General features: G+C 33.8%; 1 protein-coding gene across 1 annotated transcript in view; it reads left to right on the top strand.

Annotated features, from left to right (window-relative positions):
• Window positions 1-3,433: 3,433 nt before the first annotated feature.
• LOC106662344 (peroxidase-like) overlaps window positions 3,434-26,812 on the top strand; it is an 83,339-nt gene continuing 59,960 nt past the window's right edge. The window contains exon 1 of the mRNA XM_014386380.2: window positions 3,434-3,520. Coding sequence (XP_014241866.1) covers window positions 3,510-3,520 — 11 coding nt within the window. The 5' untranslated portion in view covers window positions 3,434-3,509. The remainder of the gene's footprint in view (window positions 3,521-26,812) is intronic.

Genomic DNA, 26,812 nt, shown 5'->3' with positions numbered 1-26,812 from the left:
CACTTTGGTGAGCTTCATTTGCGCTGATTTACTAAAACTTCTTGAGTCCGAAATGTATTGCTCTTAAATTGAAGCAATGCATCACAAATTGGCATTGAAGCCATCTTCGGTCAATCGGAAAATTCTGTTACACGATAACGGCCCCTTGTCTCACATGTCACATGAAAACTTTTGGATCTTAGCTTATGAGATTCTGCCTCACCTTCCCTATTCTCCAGACCTCTCGCCTACTGAGTGCCATTTTTCAGACACCTGGACATCGTTTTAACATAAAAAATACTATTGATCATGAAGTCAGTCGATAACGCGTTTACAGAATTTGTTAATAATAAAGAATCAAAATTATTTTCAGATGGTATATAGACGTTGCCATCACGTTGGGAGAAGTGTATTGAGAGTGATGGATTTATTAATAAAAAAATATTCAAAATAATTTATTTAATTGTTGTTATTTTATAACCATAAACCTGCATTATTTTCCGGACAAACCAAACATAACAGTCATAATTAGCAATTATTGTCGTTACACCAAAGTTTGCCCGATATGATCATCCTTTTTACCTGCATACATGTCCCATCACAAATATTCAATAATTCAAAAACACTAGTTGGTTCTATAAAGCTAAAAAGTCCTTGTTGAAATTTATAAAGGCAACCATTAATAAATGCTAGTCATCTAGAAAATAAGAGAACATACCAAAGTACGCAATCGTATACGACGATAAAATGACTTTTCTACGAAGTACTTTCTCTTCGGTTTCTAGAACAAATTTTTATAAGTGTATAAAAGTGTACTGTAAAAGAAAGAAGAGCGAGAAAGCAAAAGAGATGTCTACATAAATGTTAAATACTCGCTTAACGTTTAGATCAGCATTCCATCATAAGATGTCACACACCAAAACACTTGTTTTTGCCATTCTATTTAGTTATTTTGACGATGTTCTTGAAAATAAGTAAACTTAAGAAAACTGAAAGAAAACTAGTACGGAATAAAAACAAAGAAACATGTTAACTACCAAGTCAAGCCGTACTGTACATTCATTGTATTTAGGGTAATTCTTGATTTTTTCAAATTCTTTTCCTAAAAAAGGACACTCACTCACTCCCTGCCTCACTCACTCTCTCTCTCTCTCTCTCTCTCTCTCTCTCTCTCTCTCTCTCTCTCCCACGCTTATTCTCACACTCTCTTCCTCCCTCTATCATTCTTTCTCTATCTAACTGTCCATCTATTGCCATCTATTGTACCTACCATCTTTCTCTCTCTATCTTTCTATTTATGTGCCAACTTACCTCTCCTCTAACTCTACTCCTTATATGATCTTATAGCCTTATATTCTCTTCCTCTGTCTCTCTCTCTCTCTCTCTCTCTCTCTCTCTCTCTCTCTCTCTTTGTCTCTCTCTCTNGTTTCTGCCCAGTTGGTTTTTCTCCCATTATTCTCTCTCTCTCTCTCTCTCTCTCTCTCTCTCTCTCTCTCTCTCTCTCTCTCTCTCTCTCTGTCTCTCTCTGTTTCTCTATTTTCTATCTATATCATATATTTTATTTCTTGTTTTTATTAAATATCTACTTTTATAATCCGGCGTTGCCAGGGGGAAAATGCAAAGTGTTATTTCTCTTTTTCGTACATCCTGACGCCCATTATTTGTTTTATGTCCATTTTATAGTCTCTAAACCCGCCCGACACTAATAAAAACAAAGTGTGAAAGTTTCATCGAAATCAGTTCAGTAGTTTTGTATTATACATTTTTTATATATGTACACACATATATACAAGTTTTATATATACAGTCGCATTTTTCGAATGTATTCAAGTGAGCTTTCAGAAATAAGGTAGTACAAATTTCCATTCCAAAAACACCATCCGCATAAGAAAAATTCGTGTAGGATCAGATTCGACCGGCTTCGGGGGTAAGTAAAACAAATTGGAGGGCGAGTGAGATCGGATATAAATAAATTTTCATCTTTCACTCTTTTATAAAAGGCAGCCCATGTTCCACTTTCTTGTTTCAGCCTACGCAACTCATTCTTTCTCTTGGCCAGTATCATGGTCACGACCTCTTGACCGGGCCCAAGGCAAATCGATTCCTTCCCAACTGCGACGTTCGTGTCAGATCTGTGAAAGCAAATGTATTATTACAAAATAACCGAGAGAACATAGTTTCCGAGATGAAAGTTCTTGAGTTTTGAATGAAGAGCATAAATGAAGACGACTCGCTGAAACCAGAAAGTAGTATTAAGGACAATGAAAAGAAAAAAGATTCTTTAGCAATTCGTTTGAACCTTGTGAAGAAGTAATCTTTGGATCCGCTTATTATCGCTGATTACTATTAGTCCCTTCTCTTTGTAGTTAAGAAAAGATAAAATAATTATTTTATCTATTTAATTAATAATGAAGTAAGGAAGTGGAAATGTGTATTTGTATGTAGCGTCTTTTCCACTTATCTCTAACCAATTTTAGTTTTTTGTAATGGTTGGACAATTTAAAGACTTTATCAAAACTAAATTAATTTTTTTCGTTTTAGGTAAAATCAAATGCAAGAGAAAAGAAAGGAACTGTGTGAAAATACATCCGGTATTTATGAAGATTGACTTACCTCAGGTAGATCAATTAGCTTTTCAAATTTATCTAGAATTATCTAAAATCTATTAGAATAATATTTACTTAATACAAAAATCCTTTTGGGTTCCAGGTCATCAAAATCAGAAAGAAAAATGGCAAAAAGGAGGGAAAATTCGAAAGGTTGGGTTGAAGTGGGAAGTTAGTGTACGAGTGGATCGAAGTCAGGATAGCTCAAGTGGTAGAGCAGCGGCGTATCGAAGGACGTAGGTTCGAATCCCGCTCGTGACACTGACTTTTTCATCTCAACCCATACCTTACATAAAGATTGATTAATTGAAAAATCACGAAGGTTTGAAGCACGACCGTCACCAGTCTTAATACCGCAAAATAATCACGTTTAACTCGTCCTGCGATTTTTGATTTTATTTTATAAATATGTAAAAATCACTTTATGTTCGTTGTCAAAATGATAAGAACAAAAACAAAAGAGAATTTTCAATAAAAGGAGGAAAATTTACGGCCAGCGAGATGAACTTTGCAGTTCGATTGTCTCCGATTGTCTCTCGATCCAGGATGGATTTGTATCTCATGATCGTTTGGCAGCACAACAAGCGGGAATAGACAAGGTCGAGCGAAGAAGTTACTAATAAAAATGCCATTTATAAAATTACACAAAGCAATTTATGGTAATGGATCAGTTTGAAAACTTAATTTATTTTTAGAACATTACGCACCTCATTTATCTTCAGGGTGAATAAGATTTTTATTGCAGATATAAATTTATCTTTTTTTTCTCTCTTTATAAACGCCCTCAACGAAATCGAAAGGGTTCTTGGGGGAGGACATCGTACAGGAGAAAGGGAGAACCTGCCCCCACTCGCAGTTTACACTCACAAACGTCTGCTTCGGCAAGAAATCCGACTCCAGTCTAGTGACTTCCTCCGGAGCAACATGTGGTTTTGGTAAGAATACAAAATACAAAGAAAAAAAATTCATCGTAATTTTTATTTAGGCCTAAGTATGTGCTACGTTCCGACATTGGACCCAAATTGGATAACAAATTATGGATTTTTCTGGGGGGGGGGGCAACTTTTCGCGGCTTTTGTGAAGAGAATGGTAAGTCATCATTGAAATTTGTTGCAGCTGCTATCGCCTTTTTGTAAGTACTTTCAAGCGATTTACGAACCAACAAAAATTTTCTTTTCTTCCAAGTTCCACCAAATTTCAATATGGCTTACTATTTTGTTCCTACTATCGACATCTATTTATTTGAAGAAAAAAAATACCTTTGTATTATAGTACCAAAACTTCTAAGTAATAACTTATAAGTAATAATCTTTCATTTGAAAATAAACAAAAACACTTTAAGAAAGAATACCACTTTTGGAACCAACAGTGATAAAGTTACATTATAGCAATAATCAATACAACAAAATACTATAATAATATGACAACATTGATTATTTTTGTAAAAGAGGCATACACAAAGTTTCACTTCCTGTTTCCCATAGAGCGTCATCACAAATCGTTCAGTGTGAAACTTTGTCAACACTTGCTCAAACTTTCAAATCTTACTTAAAAACTTACAGAGTATATCAATTAAATCACGTTCCATAATAGTTTAGCCATATATGAATTTTTTAAAATAAAAGTGGTTTGATAAATTAGTACAGGGGGTTAAATTAATTCGTTAAGTTAATTGAACTTTCTTTTTAATCTTATCACGTTACAATACGCCCACACCATTAAGCTTTAAACACGTATGGATTAACAAAAAAATTTTCAAACAGGAAATAAATTTCTTTCGGATGTTATGATCATTCTGTCGTAACTGACGTCGTATTAGACAGGAAGAGTTTACTTTCCACTCATCTTTCCATAAATTCTTCTTTTTCATGCAAACCCCTTTTGTCGGAAGAAGATTTATCGACTTTAATTATACGATTCAACAAGACTTTTCTTTAGTAGAATTTCAAATATTTGAAATGTCAAAATTCCTATGTAATAAGAATTTCCTTTATGGAAAGTCCAAAATTAGGTCTAATGACTGACCTATTTACAACGACTTTTTAATTTTATCGTTTAATTTTCTAAACAAGGCGAAAAATTAGATTTCTGGTATTTTCTGGAAAAAACGATTTGAAAAGACTGCGGTCACGTAGTTCGAACCGACGGACGTCGGGCTAATGGTGTAATAGCATACTATCCCGTGTCTTCTCGATAGTTTTTAATAACATTTGCTATTGAAAAACAACGTTTTTAAATGGGTACAAAACTGTTTCGCTCTCAATAAACCGCTATTACTTCCTCTTTTATTGTAATAGAAAGGTTAAGAGGAAAGACAAGGTTTGTCGCCCGGCGCTGATCCTTCGTCTGGAAACGATGGGTCATTCCTCTGTCAGGCGCCCCCTTCCGCCGTTTCATACGGGGAATTGTCGGTGTCGTGAAGTTGGGAAGAAAGTTTATTAGAAAGAGAGCTTAAATTTAAACGTCTCTCCGCTTTTAACTTTCGCTAATTAAACGTTTTGCAATTAGCCTGCCCAACCGATGTTCACTTCCTCGGTATTTTTTCCCAAATTTTGTTTTTTTGACATGCTCATAATTACGAACTGGTAAAACTGGTTTAATCGTATATTGTAATGACTTAAAATATGTATAAAGGCAGAGGATCAGATTTATTCTAGGCAGTATAATAAATCAGAACGAATTAAGTCACGTCGTGACATATAGTCAAGAGAAGTCGACGAGGTATAAATGTGATCATTTAAATGTGCATCTAATCATTTGACAGTCGAAATCCTCCTAACACGCCGTCAAAGCTTTATAGATTCAATAAAATATGGTAAATACTGCAGTCCTTTATGTTAATTTTGTTAGTTTTTCTCGTTCATGATTGCATTTATAGTCCTTAAGAAGTTAGCTATAGGCAGGTTTAGACCAGAGAAAATTTCAATACAGTTCAAATATGAAATCTGTTCGTTTGTGCATGAGAGGCAGTGTGAAAGAAAAAGAGAGAAGAGAGAGAGGGGGGGCAAAAAGGTACACAGAAGAATGAACAAAATAAGGGAGGATAAAAGAAGCAGAAACAGAGAGAGAGAGAGAGAGAGAGAGAGAGAGAGAGAGAGAGAGAGAGAGAGAGAGGAAAAAAGACACAAAGAAGAATGAACAAAATAAGGGAGGATAAAAGAAGCAGAAAAAGAGAGAGAGAGAGAGAGAGAGAGAGAGGCAAAAGACACAAAGAAAAATGAACAAAATAAGGAAGGATAAAAGAAGCAGAAAGAGAGAGAGAGGCAAAAAGACACACAGAAGAATGAACAAAATAAGGGAGGATAAAAGAAGCAGAAAGAGAGAGAGAGAGAGAGGCAAAAAGACACACAGAAGAATGAACAAAATAAGGGAGGATAAAAGAAGCAGAAAGAGAGAGAGAGAGGGGCAAAAAGATACACAGAAGAATGAACAAAATAAGAGAGGATAAAAGAAGCAGAAAGAGAGGAAAGAGAGAGAGAAAGTTTGTAAGAGAGAGATAGAGAGAATAACGAAAAACCAAGAAAAGAGAGTATTTATAAAATAAGCAGTAAGACCGTCAGTGAGAGAATAAAGAAAACTAAGAAAAGAAGTATAATAAAAGTAACAAAAAGAGAAAGAGGGTACTACTTGTATGTGACTGTGAGCGTACATGCGTGCGTGTGAGCTTGTTTCTGATATTCTGGATACGTGGCCTTACCTATTGTAAATTTCTTTACGTACGATGAAGTCATTATTTAAATAATTTTTTATTGATTTTTATATTGCTTATTTTTTGTAATTTATAGATCCTATACTTATGTTCTTTGTCCAGACAATGTTGTTCGTACCGAACCATATATCTCTTGACCCTTGCCATCAAACAGATGTACAGTTCTGTTCCAGAGGGTTTTCAAGCATATTAATACCTGATTATTGATTTAAAAACGCTAAAATCTAGGAAGTGGCCATTGGTGTAGTTGCCTATTTCCTCAGTGAAAGTTGTTTATGTTGAGCGATATATATATATANTGTCTCAACATTTCATTCATGTCTCTCTTCATCTATTTTCTTGTTCTTTATTTACTATTTTGTTTTCCAAAATTCTTTCTCACTCACTATCTTTCCCTCTTCTTTCTCTCTCTCTCTCTCTCTCTCTCTCTCTCTCTCTCTCTCTCTCTCTCTCTCTCTCTCTCTCTCTCTCTGTGTGTGTTGTATATCCACATATTTTAATATCAGATCTTCAAAATTGACTGTGCCCCTGTCGTTCGTTCATGAGCTTTATTGTTTTTTTATGATGGACATTGGAAAATCAAGCGGACAGTGAATCAAAACTTTTGTCACTTTATTATTGGTTCAGCTGTAGAACACACACGACAAAAATTAAAATACCTCAAAGTGATCCTGAAAAGAGCGGGAAATGTTAACAGTAACATATAATACTATTTGTTTTTTTGTATTATTAACTTGTTCGTAAAACATTTTTATTCTAGACTGTTGGCTTTGTTGAACTAAAACTCAATTTTTTTAGATGTAGATGTAATAGTCGGGGTGTAATGTAATGCGCCCTTTAAGAACTATTGTATCCCCCGTTCTATGCCTAAAGCACAGCAGGCTTTGGTCGAAGAACCTCCCAGAACAACTGTTCGAGAACTTGCAAATAATTTTTCAGTTAGCAAATCGACCGACGGTGACTATAAGGCAGATGCAGATGTAGATGTAACAGTCCGGGTGTAACATACTGTGCCCTTTAAGAGCTGTTGTATCCTCCGTTCTGTGCCTAAAGCACACCGGTGAGTCCTATTTCATCAAGAAACTTCGCAGTGGTTGACACTGTAGGTCCCAAAGCACTTCCTCCTGTGGGCAAGTGTAGCCACCACAGTTTAGGGGTTTTGGTGTCTCCTCTGCCTCTTTGCAGAATTTGCATGTGCCGTCTTGGAATATTCCAATCTTCTTTAAGTGTCCATTTAGCTTGCAGTGTCCCTAAGAATCCTATTAGATTTCGCAGTTTATTCCTGCTTCCTTTGGCACATTCTGTAATTTCTTTTCTTCCGAAATTTGTTAAGAGATTCTTGGATTGCCTGTGTCCTATGAGTGAATTCCATTGTTCCTTCATTTTCTTTTTATCCTTCTGTCTAGATACTCATTAATAGTGTGTGTTCCTATGCCACTGAAGGGTCTCCAATTATTTAAATGGAATATATTTCATTCGCATCTGCATTTCGGCCCGATGGAATTCTATTTAGCTCATCATCATAACATCTTTCGAGAAGAATCAGGGACGTAGCCCGAAATCCATATGCAAATTGAAATATATTGGTATACAAATGAAGTAACTTATAATTTAACAGTTGTCCTAAGAGAGGTATATCGTATAAAAGAAAAATTATAAAGTTCGCACAATGTAATATCGCGTTTCGTCAACGTTTTCACATTTTAAGCGTAAACGTGATTGCCTTCAGGCAATCATTTGAAAAAATAGTCCATCCTGTATTGTTTTTAGGGTGGGAAAGTCACGAAGCTAATTTTTCGTAAACACTCGATCCAAATCACTTTCATTAGTCACATTCTACGGGCGTCCCATCATTTAACCTCCACGCATAAGGATGTAAACATGTTATTCTTTTATTCGACCCCGTGCAATGATTGTTTTTATGTTTAAAGGGTAATTGAAGTTTAATGCAGCGGCTATTTTTCTACGTGCGTAACACTGCGTCACTGATGTAATATAGAGATATAAATTTACAGTCGATGGAAGGTTCAACAAAATGAAACAAGAAATATTTCAAGACGAATTTGCTTAAGCCGTGAAGTTAAGTGGCTTCCTGCTTGATTTTTTATTTATTTATGCCCTTTCCAATAAAAATACTTGTGGAGAGATGCCCCGTTCGGACTGCAACACGGTAACTGTTATCCAACCAACAAGTTTCTTAACTTTCACTCGGATGAGCTGCCGGTTAAGTACACTTCCTAAACCAAGATTTTCAAGAAATTAAATTATTTTAAAAAAATTGCCCTTGCCTTACTTTAAACTTAAAAATAAACTGTGAACGAAAAAATTGCAATTTTCCTGGTGCAAGCATAAAACCTGCATAATGCATTATGCTTGCTGTTTACCATGATGGTCCTGATCTGCCCAGCGATGGAATATTATCAACAATCGTCAAAACATAATCGTCGACCGGCTTGCGTCATTTTCCGGGCTGAGTTTATGGAATGGGCCTTTAGCCGGATCAAAAGGAGGGAAAATCGACAATGAGTCTTATTATCCCGTGAAGTCTTTTTTTTTTCTTTTTCAAGAAATACGCACTCATCTAGTTGTGAAATGTTAACTCTATGAATTACAAAGACGGTCGTGAGCTGCATTGTCAAAACGGACTCTTTTCTTCAGTTTTGAAGACGGAAACTGAGCGACCCGTAATGTTTGGGGTGTTTCGCTCCTGCTTCTTGTAACTCGAATCATTCACATGTGATATTACTTTAGGGAAAATGTTGCCAGCTTGAATTAAAGTCTTTTTCGCATAAAACCCCTTTACCTAAGCTATAAGCTTTTCAACAAATTTCTATGTTCATCCCCTTCCAACAGAACAAAGGGTCAAGTTGGCGAAAAAATTTCACACTCTTTAGTATTCAATCAATACTAAATTTGCCATAAATAAATTTTACAACGAGAAATAAACAGGACAAAATACTATAATAAAAAAAAAAGTCTTTTACAGGCGTGTAAAGAAATTGGAAAGTTTAATAGGCAATTTATTACGTTATAATTTATTTCACTGAATACTTTCGAAATTTGTTCATTTACCTACTCGTGTAGAATTATAAAATCTTTTCATGTATTTATTGAGTAAAGGAGAAGAGAGTACTTTTTACAAAACTACAATTGGATCATTTCAAACTGAAATCAGTTCTTTTATCATTCCTGAATTCAGACTAATTTCTACAAAATATTTAAAATTAGTTTCAAGTAATTAATCTTTAAGTAAGGTATTGGTTGAGATAAAAAGTCAGTGTCACGAGTGGGATTCGAACCCACGATCTTTGGTTAAACACGCCGCTGCTCTACCACTTGGGCTATCGTGATTTCTATCCACTCTGACACCAATTTCCCATCTCAACCTAATGGAATTAAAATTAGATTAACAGCTTCTTTCTCCAAGAGATTTCTTACCCCAAATATTGCTAGACTTCCTAATGGTTCAATACTATACAATCTTACGGCTTTTTCATTTTGGGACGCCATCTTTCTTCTGTAGGAATTTAACAAGTTTCAAAGAAAATTTAGCATTGTTCCACATTTAATAAATCGAGTTTAAGGAATGTAATAATATTTATCAAGGTTCGACTAGGAGAGAGGGAACGTGTGAATGTTTCAGTTGTGTGATCATTATAAACCATTTTTTTCACAAGACAATTACACTGAAATCCAATTATGCATTACTATATTTTATTTTGTCTAGAGCTTATCTTTCACTAGATTTTTCCGTAGACAGATTCACATGTTCGAACTACTAGAATTGTGTGATGAAGAGGTTGTCAAGAGGAGAATATGTGAAAATGTTAATTAAAATGAAAATGTTGTGTGTAAATTCTAACACCATGCTATTATAGTTTTATCTAGTTTATTTATTTTTGATTGTTATTTTTCTTGCATATCAAAAAGCTGTGTTTTTTCAAGTTTCGAATAAGGTATGTGTGTGAACGTGTAATTTAAAAACCATCATGTTAAACTTCTCGTGTTCAAAGTAATAACTTCATAAGTGATAGGCAGTAAAATGTTCTATTAAAAGTTTCCTTCGCCTAGAATAGTTCATTTTTGATTATTAATTTATTTCGAGTTAAAAAAGCTGGTTTGTGTCAAAATTTACTTTTATAATTTCGTCTGTCCGAGTAAATTTATTTTTAATTGCTTCTAAACACATTTGTTGGAAACTAGGTTTTGTCTACGTTGGGAATGTGTCTATGATGTCTATGATGGGAATTTGTTGTTGAATGATTTATATGATATATGTTGCAGGTGTCATAAATGTTTTTATAGTTTACATAAACTGAAGTAGTTTCTTTGGTTCTTGGTCCTAGTTTTAAACCGTACCTATTAAAATATTTGTTTTGTCCATGTTAAATTGGTGGAGATTAATATTTTTAATGTACCATTTCTGTATACTTTTTAATCACCTCCGTGAATTTGTTGTTTCAGTAGTTATTTAATTATTAAAAAGTACAATTGCATTTTTTCTGGATTTTTTTGTTGCTGGGCGTTTTTGTTAAAACTTAACAAGTTTTGTTGTGTCTTCGTTGGACTGCATAATGGTCAGTAAGTTATATGAACATAGAGCTTTTTTAAGCTTTAAAAAAAATCAATATATTTTGATCATAAATGTATATAAAAAGTTAGAATGCAAGATGGTGTTTAAAACTGATCATTTTTAGACTAGCTTGTTAAAGGTTTTATAGAACCTTATTTAACCATCTTAAGTAGAGATTTCGGATAATACAATTAATTAAGGTTTTTAGTTGAGATAAAAAAGTCAATGGCACGAGCGGGATTCGAACCCACGATCTTCGGTTTGATACGCCGCTGCTCTACCACTTGAGCTATCGTGACCTCGATCCACTCGGACACCAACCTCCCATCTCAACCGCACCTTTTGAATTTCCCTCCTTTTTGCCATTTTTCAATTGGTTGGTGTCCGAGTGGATCGAGGTCACGATAGCTCAAGTGGTAGAGCAGCGGCGTATCAAGCCGAAGATCGTGGGTTCGAATCCCGCTCGTGCNGTTGAGATAAAAAAGTCAATGGCACGAGCGGGATTAAAAAATGGCAAAAAGGAGGGAAAATTTAAAAGATGCGGTTGAGATGGGACGTTGGTGTCCGAGTGGAGCGGTCACGATAGCTCAAGTGGTAGAGCAGCGGCGTATCAAGCCGAAGATCGTGGGTTCGAATCCCGCTCGTGCCATTGACTTTTTTATCTCAACTACAAACCTTAATTAATTGTAATATATTAATTGGTCAAGCGGACCACGAAATGAGTGAATTTCGGATAATATTTTTTTCACTTGCTTGTGCCCAATTTTGAACAGATTTAACATAAATTGTTAATTGTCAAGTTTAATGGTAAAATTACAGTTAATTTAACGGTACAACAGAAAATTGAAAGAATCGTAAGTTCAGTTGAACACAAGCCAGATGCGAGATCATTCCCAGTTTATAAACGCTCATATTGTCTTTGTACAAATTTTCCACCATTTGTTAATAATTCATCAAAAATTTTACTTTCTAAGGCGAACTTCGGGATTTTGTTGATTCACATTTTTGCATATAAGTTGAAAAATGTGGGGTAAAGTTTTGTTCTTGTTGTTTACTCAGCAATTTTGAAAATTGAAGGCTATATTAAAAATGATTTTTCGTTTACGCATTTGATCATTGTTTTTGTATGGTCCTGTAATCATTTTTGCGAACGAATCATTAGTTCATTGCATCATCAGTATATTGTCTGTCAAAATATGCATGATGCAGAATATTAGCCGAGCTAGCTGAAAATGGGTTTACTTGAAATTTTTTAGTTTACAACTGCATATAAAAAGGAACAAGCAAAAATTATGTTATTTACAATGTGTGGTGATTAGTGACCGTTAATCGATATTTATTTAGAAATCATGAGATGCGGTCTGGTGTGATGTAGGTTTCAGAAAAACATTTTCTTTATCGTGCCAACGTTTCGATCTTTATTGAGCCCTGAAGATGATCTCAATAAAGATCGAAACGTTGGCACAATAAAGAAAATGTTTTTCTGAAACCTACATCACACCAGACCGCATCTCACGATTACTATAAAAAAAAAGAAGTTATTTACAATGATGTACATATGCACATACGCAATATTTTATGAATTTTGAATTTAATCATTTAAACTGGATTAAAGTCCCCAAGTAACGCCGTTTAACTATTAAAATATTCACACTGATTGCAAGAAATGAGAGCTTTCTGTGTCAACTTTGTGTCGAAGTGGATTGGACGAGAAAAGCATGAGTCATGTGTGACATCATTCTTTGTCATAGCATCATGTGATGAATATATAAACCATTACGTTATCGATCATACATTTTCACAAACCTACAATCAAATTTTGCATTGTTTTTACGGTTCGATACGCTAATTTTATCACTGAATATTATATATAGATTTTTGCTTTTGGATTTGGTCAGATCCTGTGATTATATCTTTTTAAAAAATCATATTATTGGAGTTCATTGTTTTATCTTTTGGTCTGATGAAGTAGGCATATTGTAGAATATAAACCGAAACCGACTGATAAAATAGAAACGCACATGCGGATCCAAACATGATCAGTACTTTAGATAAGCGCGTCACATTCGCTCTTGAAGTCTCTTTTGAAAAAAAATCAGTTATCACAATTGTAAAATTTGAAAGAAAGAGTAATTGGAGCCGCCTCCGTCGAGGCCCTGGCCGGAGGCCAGGACGTGAAAGTCCTTACTTTCTCCGTCTGTCCGTTGGCAAAAACCAGTAGGGACTCGTTTGCCGGTGTTCGCCGGCAAATCCATCGCCATATCCAGACGGTGGTTCCGGGCGATAGCTCCATGTCAAAATACATGTGAGGGCCGGGAACCGTGTCCGATCCAACTGACAGCACGAGATACTCAGGTGAAAAGGAAAACAATTCATCTCCAAGGTGGAAGAGGATTAGTTCTTATGTAGGAAGTCTCGACAAAGTGACATGCACGGGCGGTAGTAATAGTTTTACACAATAAAACAGCCGCGAACAACGTTTCTTCTGAAAGTTCAAAAAAATTGCCTACATTGATTGATGGTAATTTCAGGGGGATTGATATATTTATGGGGGTTGATATAAGCTATGGTTACAAAAAAAAGGGGAAAATCGGTTTTCCTTTGCAAGATCAAACGGAAAATGCCAATTTCAAACAGTTGAAGAAAAAAAACATTACGATGATTAAATTAGACCTAATCCATTATTCTTCGAAATTCATCTTAAACCATTCATAAACCACCACAAGCTTTTAAAAAATTCAAGGATTGCTGAGAAATCTAATGACATTTGTAATGTCAATTTCTACTTTAATTAAACAATTCTCACCAAGTCTGCTTTTGGGGGAAATAAAAATTGCTAATAAAAAGAAAGAGGATTAGATTAGACCAAATCCATTATTCTTGGAAATTCTTCATAAACCATCACAAGCTTTTAAAAATTCAAGGATTGCTCAGAAATCTAATGATATTTGAAATGTCAATTTCTACTTTAATTAAACAGTTCTGACCAAGCCTGCTTTTGGGGGAAATAAAAATTACTAATAAAAAAGAAGGAGGATTAGATTAGACCTAATCCATTATTCTTGGAAATTCATCTTAAACCATTCATAAACCACCACAAGCTTTTAAAAATTCAAGCATTGCTGAGAAATCTAATGATATTTGTAAAGCCAATTTCTGCTTTAATTAAACAGTTCTGACCGTCTGCTTTTTAGGTGGAATAAATTGCTAAAAAAACAGCACGAGGATTAGATTAGACCAAATCCATTATTCTTGGAAATTTAATTTAAAGCATTCATAACTCCCACAAGCATTTAAACAATTCAAAGTTTGATGAGAAATTTAATGATATTTGTAATGTCAATTTCTGTTTTAATTAAATACTTCTAACTAAGCCTGGTTTTTGTGTGAAATAATTTTGTCTTGTTAAAATAAACAACGCTCTCTCTGGAAAAGATTTTTCTATATATATCACTTTTTTAAATACATAAACACAATACCACGCACTTTATGAGCCATATTTTACCCACTGCTAAGTACTTTTTTAACTTTACATCGCCTATTATATATATAATATATTATATATTATCAAACACCTTTCTTGAAATTTCTAAATTAAAAGAATATCTGACATACAACATGCAGTACAAGTAGGCATTTTTTATCTTCTGAAAATCACAAAACAAGCCACTTCTCTTAACAAGCGGATTTTAAAAGTCCCGACAGGACTTGACACAGGACATTACCCATTCAACAATCAATTGAAAAACATGAGCTTAGTTGAGGAAGACAGATGCCGGTTCTGTAATGAGGAAAGCAGAAACGGCTTAGCAAAAGTGCTCACGTGAGTCTTTAGCTTATAACGGACTTTAAAACAAGGTAAAAAAAATAAGCACTTTCTGTTATTGTATTTTACATTTGTAAAACCGCAAAACTGCGTAAGAAAATGATCTATTGGTGATTAGTGATCACAATATCATCTTAATATATGATAGTCGATTAAATGGCATACTAGTCATGAGACAATAAAACACTACACAAAAAAATATTTTCCCCCAGTATTTAATTATTATATGTTAATTTCTCTGTCGAGAATTAAAGGTCGATTAAATGCCGCGTCGCTCGGGCGACGGGAGAAAGTCGGTTTTCAAAAATTAAGTGTTTAACGGAGTCTAAAGCAGTTTGAATTGCCATTTCCGTCGAGGGAGATTAGCTTGGTAATCATTATAAGGGAGTTTAATCGGCTCATTGTTAACCTAAAAAGCCATGGTTTTTGTTACAAAAAAAGGTAGAAAATGGGGCATCGGGTTTTCCTTTGCACGCACCAAACTCAAAATGCCAATTTCAAACAATTGCTAAAAATAGCACGAGGATTAGATTAGACCTAATCCATTATTCTAGGAAATTCATCTTGAAACATTCATAAACCACCTCAAGCATTTAAATAATTCAAGCATTGCTGAGAAATCTAATGAGACTTGTAATGTCAATTTGTGCAAATGCACACCAACTCCCCATTTACAACCTTTCGAATTTTCCCTCCTTTTTGCCATTTTTCAAATATCATGTAATCCGGATTCGATTGGCGACATATGAAGTGGCCAGGGCGAGCTGTTAGTGAAGTTATACTTCGTTTTACTTATTAAATTCATTATATTTAGTGGCACATTGACCAAATTACTTCTTTCAATTAAAATTCGAGAGAAAATTCGAAAGGCTGTAGAGTTGGTGTCCGAGTGGATGGAAGTCACGATAGAGTAGCTGCGTATTTAGCCGAAGGTCGTGGGTTCGAATCCCCCTAGTGACACTGGCTTTTTTATCTTAACCAAAACCTTACATAAAAAGATTAGAAATCCTTGCAAATGTAGAAGTTACTCAAGGAACTGTTTTTGGTCCAATTTTGTTTTTAATATATATATAAACGATTTGCTTAAAATGGATAGCAAAGATCGGCTTGTTGAATTTGCCAGTGATACGGCAATATTTTATTATAAAAATAATTTACATAATCTAATGTCAACCTTAAATATGGCTTATCCATTATTTTCTTCTTGCGTATACAGATAGAACAAATTTTCTGTGCCCAATTCTAAAGTTATTGCCAAAGAGATCCCTGGTCTTATTATTCATTATTGTTTAAAAAATAGTCAAATGACTGATTTCCAGAACATAAATTTATGCGCCTCTGCTATACCTTTTGTAAAATCTGGCAAGTACAAACTTTGTATTTTGTTACTTCTCTAATCAAAATTGATTTTCGCATTAATTTCTATGTCTTGACGACATAGCCAACAATTTTAATTTTGTTTTGCTTTATTATTTCTGTTATCATTTATTTTTGTTTGAGATTAGTTAAATTTATATATTAGCTCTTGCTTCTTTGTAAAACATATATGAATAATTTATTTTATATATACATTATGTAAACCCCATTGTGGTTGCCCTCAACCACAATATTCCCTCCTTCAAGACAGGGAATTATATTGTACAAATTGTAAGGAATATTTTTTTAATTTAGGAATATATTTTCTTCTTTAAATAATTATACAGCAAATGAAATTACTGTTCTTCTTACTAGTTTTTATAACAAGACGGCGAAACTGCTATTTGATTAATGACATTCTGTGAACATATGTGAAATTCATAGCCAACCCAATTTGGTAAACTATTTTTTTAATTTTAAAGTGAAAACGAGACGTTGGATAACATTGATTAATTAGGAAATGGAAAAGAAAGGTAGCAATTACCGGTTTGAAATTAAAATTTATCGATATTCATTCTTGTCCAATAGAATTTTTCAAATTAAAATAAAAAGAGTCATATATCAAAAAATTAATAGAAACAATTACTCTAATAGAAAATTCCAGATCATATAAATCAGTGACAATGTTTTTGTTCGATAACTTTTCGATTTGAAAATGAAAGACTGTATGTGCAATATTATATTGCAAAATTATCAAACGACAAATTACTAATTCATTTACTCTGGCTAATTTATGATATAATTAACACGTTCGTTACGGCACTGATTTGTACAGACAATCCCGAAACACGGGATTTTTTTTACACTTGGAAATCTACTTGCCCATCTAGTTCATAAATGACAAAATTTTACTTAAAACATTGACTTTTTGAGATTTTTGGGCAAGTCGTTTTGGAACGGAAAGTCAAGTCAGGCAATAGCAATATACAGGGTGGTCCAGTATAAACCAGAAAAAATTGGGTTATAATACATCGTAAATAGAGTAAAATGCAGCCAACTTGAATTGTCAAGTGAGTTGTGAATTTTTACGTGTTTTTACGAAAAATCCTGACGAAAAAGCCATAAATTGGTATTTTTTCAAGATCTATAGCATCTATTACAATTTTTAACGACATTTTTGAATTTTGCATTGAATTTCCTATAAGGATGACTTACTTTAATCTTATCAAACCCCGATTTATGTTTATTTATGCAACCCAATATGAAGCATTTTACAAAAGGAGAAACTTTTGGTAACTAATAACTGTTTTTTCAACAAACATATTTTGTAGGGGTGCCAAACATCATAAAAACTTCTTCATTTAATAAGCTTTCTTATGGCATACTCGTTCCAAGTTCCAAAAACGTGAACCCTTCAACGGTAAAATCAATCTGGAAAGTTTAAAAAAGTGGTACAAATGTGTAAATTTAACGCATACAGAAGAGGAGTGAACTGTGTGATTTCGAAAATTCTAAACAGCATTGTTGACGATGCAGTATTTATAAAAGAAGAATTATGTAAAAATATGTCAAATCTCTTTATTAAGGACTACGACAAATTGTCAAGATGCCTTCCGTTGTGCCTAATGCACACTCGTTTCTCATCTTGTCATTCCTTTTTTAAATTCTGCATCATCAACAATGCTGTTTAAAATTTTGAAATCGCACAGTTCCTCCTCTTCTGTATGCGTTAGATTTACACATTTGAACCACTTTTTTTAACATTACAGGTTGATTTTACTGTTTAAAAGTTAACTTTTTTTTTATAAAACATTAAATACATACAGTAAAAACTTCGAGTGCACCATAAGAAAATTTAGTGAATGAAGCAGTTTTCATGATGTTTGGCACCAACTGCAAATATGTTTGTTGAAAAGCGGTTATTTTGGAAATTTTATCCAAAGTTTCTAGTTTTTTTGAGATGCTTCATATTGGGTTGTATTAATAAACATACATCGGCGTTTGATAAGACTAAAAATAGCTCTTTCTTATAGGAAATTTATTGCAGAATTAAAAAATATGACTAAAATTGGAGCAGATGCTACAGATCTTGAAAAAATACCTATTTATGGCTTAAGGTCGGGATTTTTCGAAAAAATGCGTCAAAATTCACCACTTCCAACCGAAATTATATAGAACAGTTCGGTTGTTTGCATTTTACTATATTTAGTATGTACTACAGCCCAACTTTTTCGGGTTTATGCTGGACCCATTCAATATTTACATACGTCCGTCCATATATTATGAAAAAATTGATATGATCTACTTACTATAAATTAAAATAAATTTAAAAAATAATAATTTAGGGAGGTAGTCTATAAATAAAATTTCCATTCTATATCGTTGAAATATATATCGCTTACATATAAATTTATTTGTGATAATTACAAATAATTAAACATAATTGTAAAACGTTATTTCACATAATTATTTATATAAAATGATAAATTAATATATAAAATATGTTTTTAAAACATATTATTAAAATAAATAGAATCTGAATATGCGGTAAAAAAATCTAACTATTTATAAACTCAATAACTATTTCCATTTAGGGACGTCGGTGGCCGCAAGGTTTAGTCTTTGACACGGCGCTCATCACTGTAAGGTAAAGGCCCCGGGTTCGAATCCAGCGGCCCTGCATTCGAACCCGACATACTTACAAATGGGCTTTTTTAAAAAACACCGGCACCCTGAGGGTTTATATGACCTCTGCTGTTGCGAACCCTCGTAAAAAAACTAATTCCATTTACTACTTATTACCTATTATTTACTATATACTTACTGATTACTTACAATTAATACAAAATACACACCAAACATAAGTCCGAGAGAGAAAAAAAAGACCAAAAAGATTTTTTTGACTTGCTGATTATTCCTTTAAATTAACATTTGTTTGAGGAAGAAATTGATTTACCATCAAGAATATTTCACAACGATATCATTAAAAAACAATTATGGTGAAAAAATTTCATTTTTTTCAAAATAGTTATTTTCTCAAAAAATCGTAATAAGCTTCCAAAAGGTCAAGTCAAAAAATGATCTTCACAGTAGCGTTGACAAAGCGATACTAAAGGCCTCTGAAATCCATTCGGTTAGAAAAATATCCTCAACACCTTACAACAAGTTTCGAAAAGTGGGGGTTAATTAAACCGAGTCGTATTTTACCAAAAACATTTTTATATACCATCTTTAAAATCAACTGGATCAACTATCGTAAAACTAATATGGTAAAAACAGGAGTGTCACTGAGATCATGTCATAATCTGACACATTCGAATCCCAGGAAAGGGAAAAATTACTTCGTAAATCCTTGCTGGAATAAGATAACAGCATGAGCTTAGTAAATAATCTCCAAAGTGCAATTGTACGTCAATTATTTCTAATCTACATTACCTCTCACTTCAATCAGTCAAATGGAAATTCATTTAATGCGGTTTTACTTTAATTTCTTATATATGACATTTCTTCATTAGTGACAGTGATAGTCGTTAAGCCTGAAAGACGGCCCTCCGCTAATAGAAAACGCGACAAAGAGCAGAACTGGTGTTAAAACTGGTATTGATTAAAAAATGGACCACAAGAAACAAAATCAATGCAAATAGGTAATTTATATTCATTAGGTATTGGAATTTTGATGAACACACCAATGACATTACATTGCACCTTCCCACGAGCTTTTTGCTTTTGACCGGTAAAAAATAAACAATGCTGTTTTCTCCTCTTGCATCGACCGGAACAGATGATAATCTGAAAAAATGCCTGTCAAATGTGGCTAAGTATCTCGTCCAAGACCTGGTGCAGTAGTTTTTGCATTCTCACTGACATAGCTGTCCATCAGCTCCGCTTAGTCTGTCGACTTGGGAACAATAACTAGAAATGGCCTTTCTCTCTAGAATTAGTACGAAGCAGAGGATTAAATATTATCCATAATAAGTCCTATTAAATTTTTGGTTTAATAAGAGAAATGGATGCCCGTTAGACTTTTCCTATAATCATCAGTAATGCTACACTGATTAGATTTTTCGTCCTCAATTACATTGGTATGGTCTGAAAGCAAATCATAAGCATAAATGAGAGAATGTTAATATACCCAAGTTGAATAGGGAACTTTCACGTTATGACTAGTATTTTCGTTTTCATACAGCAGATCACCGTAGTGGTTATCTTCCAGAAGAAACATTTCAAAGTATCTTGCAAAGATTTTTCACATTTTAAAAGTGTGTTAAGAGCTAAAAAGATTCACTTTTGTTATACCAATTCAAAAAGAAAATGAAATGCCTATAAATGAACATATACCAACATAGTAACTTGATAGTTGAAATGTTTTTTAAACTGAACGAAAGACGCTTCGGAATCAAAGGTATAATATAAAACACGCATTTGTAAATTTTAATTAATCAAAAACCCGACAAGTAGCTTTTACTTTTTCTCGAGTTTCGAATGTTCAGCCCGTCCAAAATTGAGCAATGGAGCGGAATATGTAACAATCCAAAGGAGAAAAGCCTGTATGCTGAATAAAAGAGAAATTTGAATTAATTTTTAGCTTTACCTGGAATATACGACATATTTTCAATCATCTGGATTTATTGAATGAGAAAAAAGAATTAAAAAGAAAAAACGAAAACAGGTGGAAAAGTCAGACATGAACCTGAATAAGCGGTAATCCGAAGGAGCGAGGTCAGGGGTGCAAGTTGGAGAAAACAAAGACCCGGTTCATTTTCATTCATGCTGCATGTGAGAGACCTGTAGCTTAGCAAAACATTGGTATTTTGCGGTTTCATTTTAAAGTTTCGCCGAAACGATCGAATTTGTAGCCTGACTATCGTGGACTGTCGCAAATAATTATGGCGAACACCCGGTCAAAATTTTTGAGTAAAGCTTTATTGCACGATCGCATATTCCTTGAAAGTATGAAGCATCACCCTCGATTAAACAAAATCCAGCGGGTATAGTACCAAGTATCTCTTGCGTACCATTATAGTATCATGGTCACTAGTCATGTGAAGATGGCAAACTAATGTCACTATTCATATGGAAATTATCTGGTTTTCGGGCAACGCTAAGCAGTCCAATCTTGTAACATGGAGTCACTTCTGAATTTCATTCAAATTCAGCGTTATTACAACCGTTGGAAAGCGTATTTCTCTTCTTTAAGCCAATATCAATATTTGGTTTTTATGTCATGATAAGTGAGTAAAATAAAAATGAAATCCTCAAAACCAAAAACATTTTATTTATTTATTAACAATAAACATTTTATTTTATATTTCCAGTACTAAATATTTAGGGAATTTATGCTTGTACTCCTTAAAGTTTACTGATTTTTAATGGATTCGTTTTCAAAGTTATCACCAGTTTTGCGATATTTAAAAAATCGAGGTGAAAAATTTGGAAAGCGAAAATTTTTCTAATTTTTGTCAAAATTTGTATTCAGGCACTCTCAACATGACACGCAATAATGGGACAATTACACAGAAGACAAACACTTTGAGCCCTGAAGATGATTTCAATAAAGATCGAAACGTTGGCACGATAAAGAAAATGTTTTTCTGAAACCTACTTCACACCAGACCGCATCTCACGATATCTGAATAATTATTTGTATTCAGGGGTTTTTTGAGGTGCAGAAAATTGCAGCTTCCCCTTGAAAGAAACTTATTACGATTGTTAAAAAGCTGCATTTTTTTTAGCTGATATCAAAATCTTTAGTTGCGTTATGATAAGTATACATGGATAAAATTCTTGAAACAACATAAACCTTTTATTTTATAACTTCAGTACTTCAATTCATCTCAATTTTTACAGAATTTATACCACTACTTGGCGTATATAGGACTATAAATCCTTGTACCGTTGACTAATGTTCGTGGACTTTTAATAGAATCGAGGTATTTGGAAAGAGAAAAATTTGAGTTTTTTTTGCCCAAATTTGTATTCAGGGATTTTTCGGAGTGAATAAAACGTGCTACCTTTCCTAAAAACCTTGAAAGCAACACATACGTTTTATTTTCTATATCTTTCTTTAAATTTTCTATTCTCTTTATCTCCAGTTCAAATTTATTTAAAGAATTTACGACATTACGTGGATGATCGAGCCGTTTCAAACTTTTCACCAGTTTTGCGGTATTTAAAAAAATCGAGGTGAAAAATTTGAGAATTGTTTTCCAAATTTGTTTTCAGGGGTTTTTGGTGTGCAGAAAATATGCTAGCTTCCCCTTCTAAGAAGCATTATTACGATTAATCCATACATGTTTAGCGGTCATAATTGACCTATTAATTATTCAATTATTACTCTTTTTATCTAAGGGCTTAGTAGAGATGAAAAACTTAGTTTCACGTGCGGGATTCGAACCTACGACCTGCGGCTCAATACGCCCCTTTCACGAGCTCAAGTGGCTAGAGCAACGGCGTATTGAGCCGGTCCTGGGTTCGAATGCCGCTCGTGACACTAACTTTTCATCTTTACTAAGACCTAAGATAAGAAGAATAATTAATTGAAAGGAATTATTACTATAGTTGGAAGGTTGCATTTTATTTTTCTTTCAGCCGATATGAAAAACCTTCAGTTTTTGTGTGATAAGTAAGAAAAATACGGATGAAATTCACGAAAACGTTTTTTGTTTTTTTTATCTCCAGTTCTAATTTATTTAAAGAATTTAGATGTTCATTAGATGTTGTATATAGGACTCTAAACTTCTGTAAAGTTTACTGACGATCAGTGGAGTCGTTTCAATTTTTTATCACTAGTTTTGAGATATTCGGGGGAGGGGATCGAAGAAAGAAGAAATATTTGAAATTTTTTACCCAAAATTGAATTCATGGTTTTTTGGGTTGCAGAAAAAGTACAAGCCTCCCTTTGTTAAAAACGTACGGTATTTCAGGCTATTTCACATATTTCAAAAACCAATATCTAATTTTACAATATTTTTACTGGAATGGAAGAAAGGTGGTCTTTAAGTCAATAAAGTTGATGAAATTTTTTTTATCATTTTGGTAAGGTGATGAGAGATTTTAGTCCAAAACTAATAAAATAATTGCAATATTACAACAGTCTAGCAATGCAAGAACGAGCCCTGAGGAAGCTGGATTTGCAGCAATTCTATCTTCTAAGGTTAAAATTACGACAGCATGTTGACGATAACATTTCTATCCTCATGTGAACAAAAAAGGCAATAGCGTGGTGTAAAAAGGCGGTGATAAAGATAACCAAAAGGCATTTTGTTATATGTTTCGTTACGGACAATTTCCAACACGGTCGCTTTTACATGCATCGAGCGCTCGGTCGAACCTGATTGTGGCTCAATTCAGCAAAGCAAATTGGTGTTGGCGGCCAATTTTCTTCTGACCCCTTCCGTCCTTGACATTCGGAAAAAAGCACCTCTGACTTCTCCGACTCCCTGATGATTTCCTTATTACACATGCGTACACGGCGAAATCCGTTATGCAACCGGGGGTGCCTGTTCGAAATTGATAGGCCACTACCGTCGGCGGGGTTCAAAGGCGATTGAAAGTCGCAGAAAGTCTCTGAAAGACGATCCGGGGATGGAAGAAGAGCGTTTTTAAGAGGATTCCCAGCAATTCGATCTACACATACGGTTCGGACCGTGAAAGTTGAAAATACGAGAAATCAAACTGTCAGAACTTCGTAACCACTTCGATGTTTAATTTCAAAACAAAGATTTCATTAGGTAATACGCAATTTGAATTTTTCTTTAGACTTTCGACAAAATGGAGTTAATGCCCCATTAAACGGCTTTCTATTGATTTTAAGGAAGAAGGCTACTTTCTCCCTCGCACTCTTTTGGGCTTTAGAAAAAATGGTCCAATTTGCTAATTTATCATTAATGTCAATTTCTTAAAATCTCTACACAAAAAAAAATCAGATCAAAAATTTTAATTAAAACCATGATTCTTGAAAGATCTACGTCTTTTCTCTTTTTTTTTCTAATGATCAAATCTTCTTTAATAATTTTCGCGACAATCTTGGATTTTAATTTCGTAAAATTATGTTATCTCGTTTAGGACATATTCAACAGACAATATTTAAATCTGGGAATCGTTTTCATCGTTCAAATTTTGAAGAGTTTCGGTGGCATGGCGTTTCAACGTCAGCTGATGAGGCAACTAGGTCAAACCAGACAAATATGAAAATAAAAAGACGTAAAAACTTGAGTATGCATGTCTCGTTTATGCAGATTGCGATATCCTCATGAAACAATGCCTATTGTAACAATTCCCTTTTCTGTAAATCTCAAATCGCGACAATCAGCGTGACGCAGAAACTTAGACGATTATAAATTTCACCGCATCCTTTCTGGAGACAGGTGGCAAAACCGACGCCAGATCACCCGTCACCGTGTGTCGCATAATCGCGGTGAAGAGCTTCTTCTAATTTCAAGACAAAATCTAGAAAGAATTCCATTGTCTCAACTCGGCGGTCGTTTCTTCTCGGCAGAACAATGCGCTGATTAGTGTATGACCTTTCCTCGTGCACCTATTGCTTACTTTCTTGCGTCATTTACTGTATCATCGTGACATATGCATTCCTTTTCGTTCGAATTTTTACAGTGCGGATTTGCCGTGATTTAATTATTGCTCAATTAAACTTTAAAGGATGATCGTTTTGAATTTTAGGACATGGATTAACGTGTCCTTCCTGCCCAGACCAATCCTTTGCCCTTGATTCCCTATTTAAATGTAAAATTATGTAAATTTACGTCAACATTGAACGGAATCTAGTTATATAAAAGACGTGCACGTGAAACTCTCGTTGTCTACTGCAATCACATCGTAAACGTGCTCCGAAGACCGTGATGGCTGTTATTCAAGAGACCAAGATGATAAGCCTAAATGAGATCCTGTCTAATTCCACGTTTCGAAACCAATGAAAGTGCATAAAAATGCTTTTATAATTTAACTGAGACGAATTATTGTAATTTCGTATGAAAACAGTTCGGGTTTAGTGGTCGATCAAATTGAATGCATAATGCTTGCAATTGTATGACTCATCATGGATGAACTGGTCTAAATAACAGTGTTCCCTGGACCACAAAATCATTGGTATCAACACGTTTCTATCCATTCCATGTGATATGAAAATAAACTATTTAGGAAAATAAAAATCACAGTTGATTAACCAAAAATATAGACGACCAATAAACACACAAAACAATCCGATAAAATATAATGACAAAGACAAGCAAATAAAGTGTTAAAGTTTCACAAAAATGGTGCAATGAGAAACGTGACTTACAAAAACTTTGACTCCGGGACATTAATCTGAACACCAACTAAGCTCGGCTCTTACAAATCCTTCTGGAGAAATAAGAACTATTTTAAATTTCGAAATCGACTTTTTTATTCTAGAGTTGCTGAATCTGCTAACGATTCACTTTACCTAGAAGAGTCAAATTAGTTTTGGTTATGCGGATCAGAAAATAATTACTGTTGTTAACTTTTTTCTTTAAACCGTTCTCCAAAATAGTTGTTCTCCTTTTGGTTCTATCGGACCTGTAGGTTTATGCATACTCTATTGTTCCAAAACAATTTGTTTGAAAACTTTAAGCCGGACATATCTTGAGTTTTGGTCGGTGAAATAAAAGTAGTCCTGTCTGGAGAGAAAGAGGGAGAGAGAGGGAGAGGGGGAGAGAGAGAGAGAGAGAGAGAGAGAGAGAGAGAGGGACTGAAAAAAATTTATATAATTGGATAAATAGAAAGATTTAATAATAATAATTATTTAATAATACATGAGTGAGAGAGAGCAAGAGAAAGAGATTGATTGATTAACGTTTTATTTAAGCACGCAAAGGTAGTTCTCGTGGACCTTTCTTCCATTTAATGTGAGTTACATTGTACATTAACATACAATTTATGCACACTCTTTTGGTCTTTACAATTTATTTTACAAATAGCATACAAGAAAAGAGAGAAAGAGAGATAGACAGAGAGCGAAGTATAAATAATTAGTTGAATAGAAAGTGTATTAAGATAGATTGAAATAGATGGAAATATAATAAGATACATTAATGAAAGATAGTAATAGAGACAGAAATAAATAGATAATTCATTAAATAAAAATATATCAGGTATAGCTAGATAGTTGAGAAGTGAGTAAGAGAGAGAGAGAGAGAGAGAGAGAGAGAGAGAGAGAGAGAGAGANTAGAGAGAGAGAGAGAGGTAAAATACATACGATACTAAAAACAATATATACCTTCGCACCTTGGGGAACTCGGTTTCCAACGATATATACGTTTCTTCTTTCCTAGGAGTCAAAAAAACATATTCTATTTGTAAATTTACAGAAATATGTTCTCCTGTCTTTTCGTAACATGTATTTTAAGGTTGTTATAACTCAATAGATTTGTTTTTTATGTAGGATAAGAAAATAGTAAGCAGGATCGTATTAAATGAGATTAAATCTATAAAAAAGTTACATGGTTAGTTAAAAAAAAGTTATTTAAAAGCCAAAAGACCTTTATTCGGGGGAATATAGATTCATTTTAGGCACTCGCCACACACTTAAATGCGAATTTTCATCGCAATAAAATTCTTAAAAATTCATAACTCCTCTGAATTTTTATTTATTTATTTTATTATGTTCTATTTTTTAAATTTTAAATTTATTTTCTATTATGCTTCTTTTCCAAAACTGTTGGAATGAAGAATATCTCTCCTTTTAAACTATGCAAACAACGTTAAAATTTTATGTGTGTATAGGTGAG

The sequence above is a fragment of the Cimex lectularius genome, unplaced genomic scaffold (genome assembly GCF_000648675.2).
Source record: "Cimex lectularius strain Harlan isolate CLEC.00 unplaced genomic scaffold, Clec_2.1 scaffold19, whole genome shotgun sequence".
Lineage (NCBI taxonomy): Eukaryota > Metazoa > Arthropoda > Insecta > Hemiptera > Cimicidae > Cimex > Cimex lectularius.
Note: the sequence above shows the minus strand (reverse complement) of the source record. Positions and strands in the feature narration are given on the sequence as shown.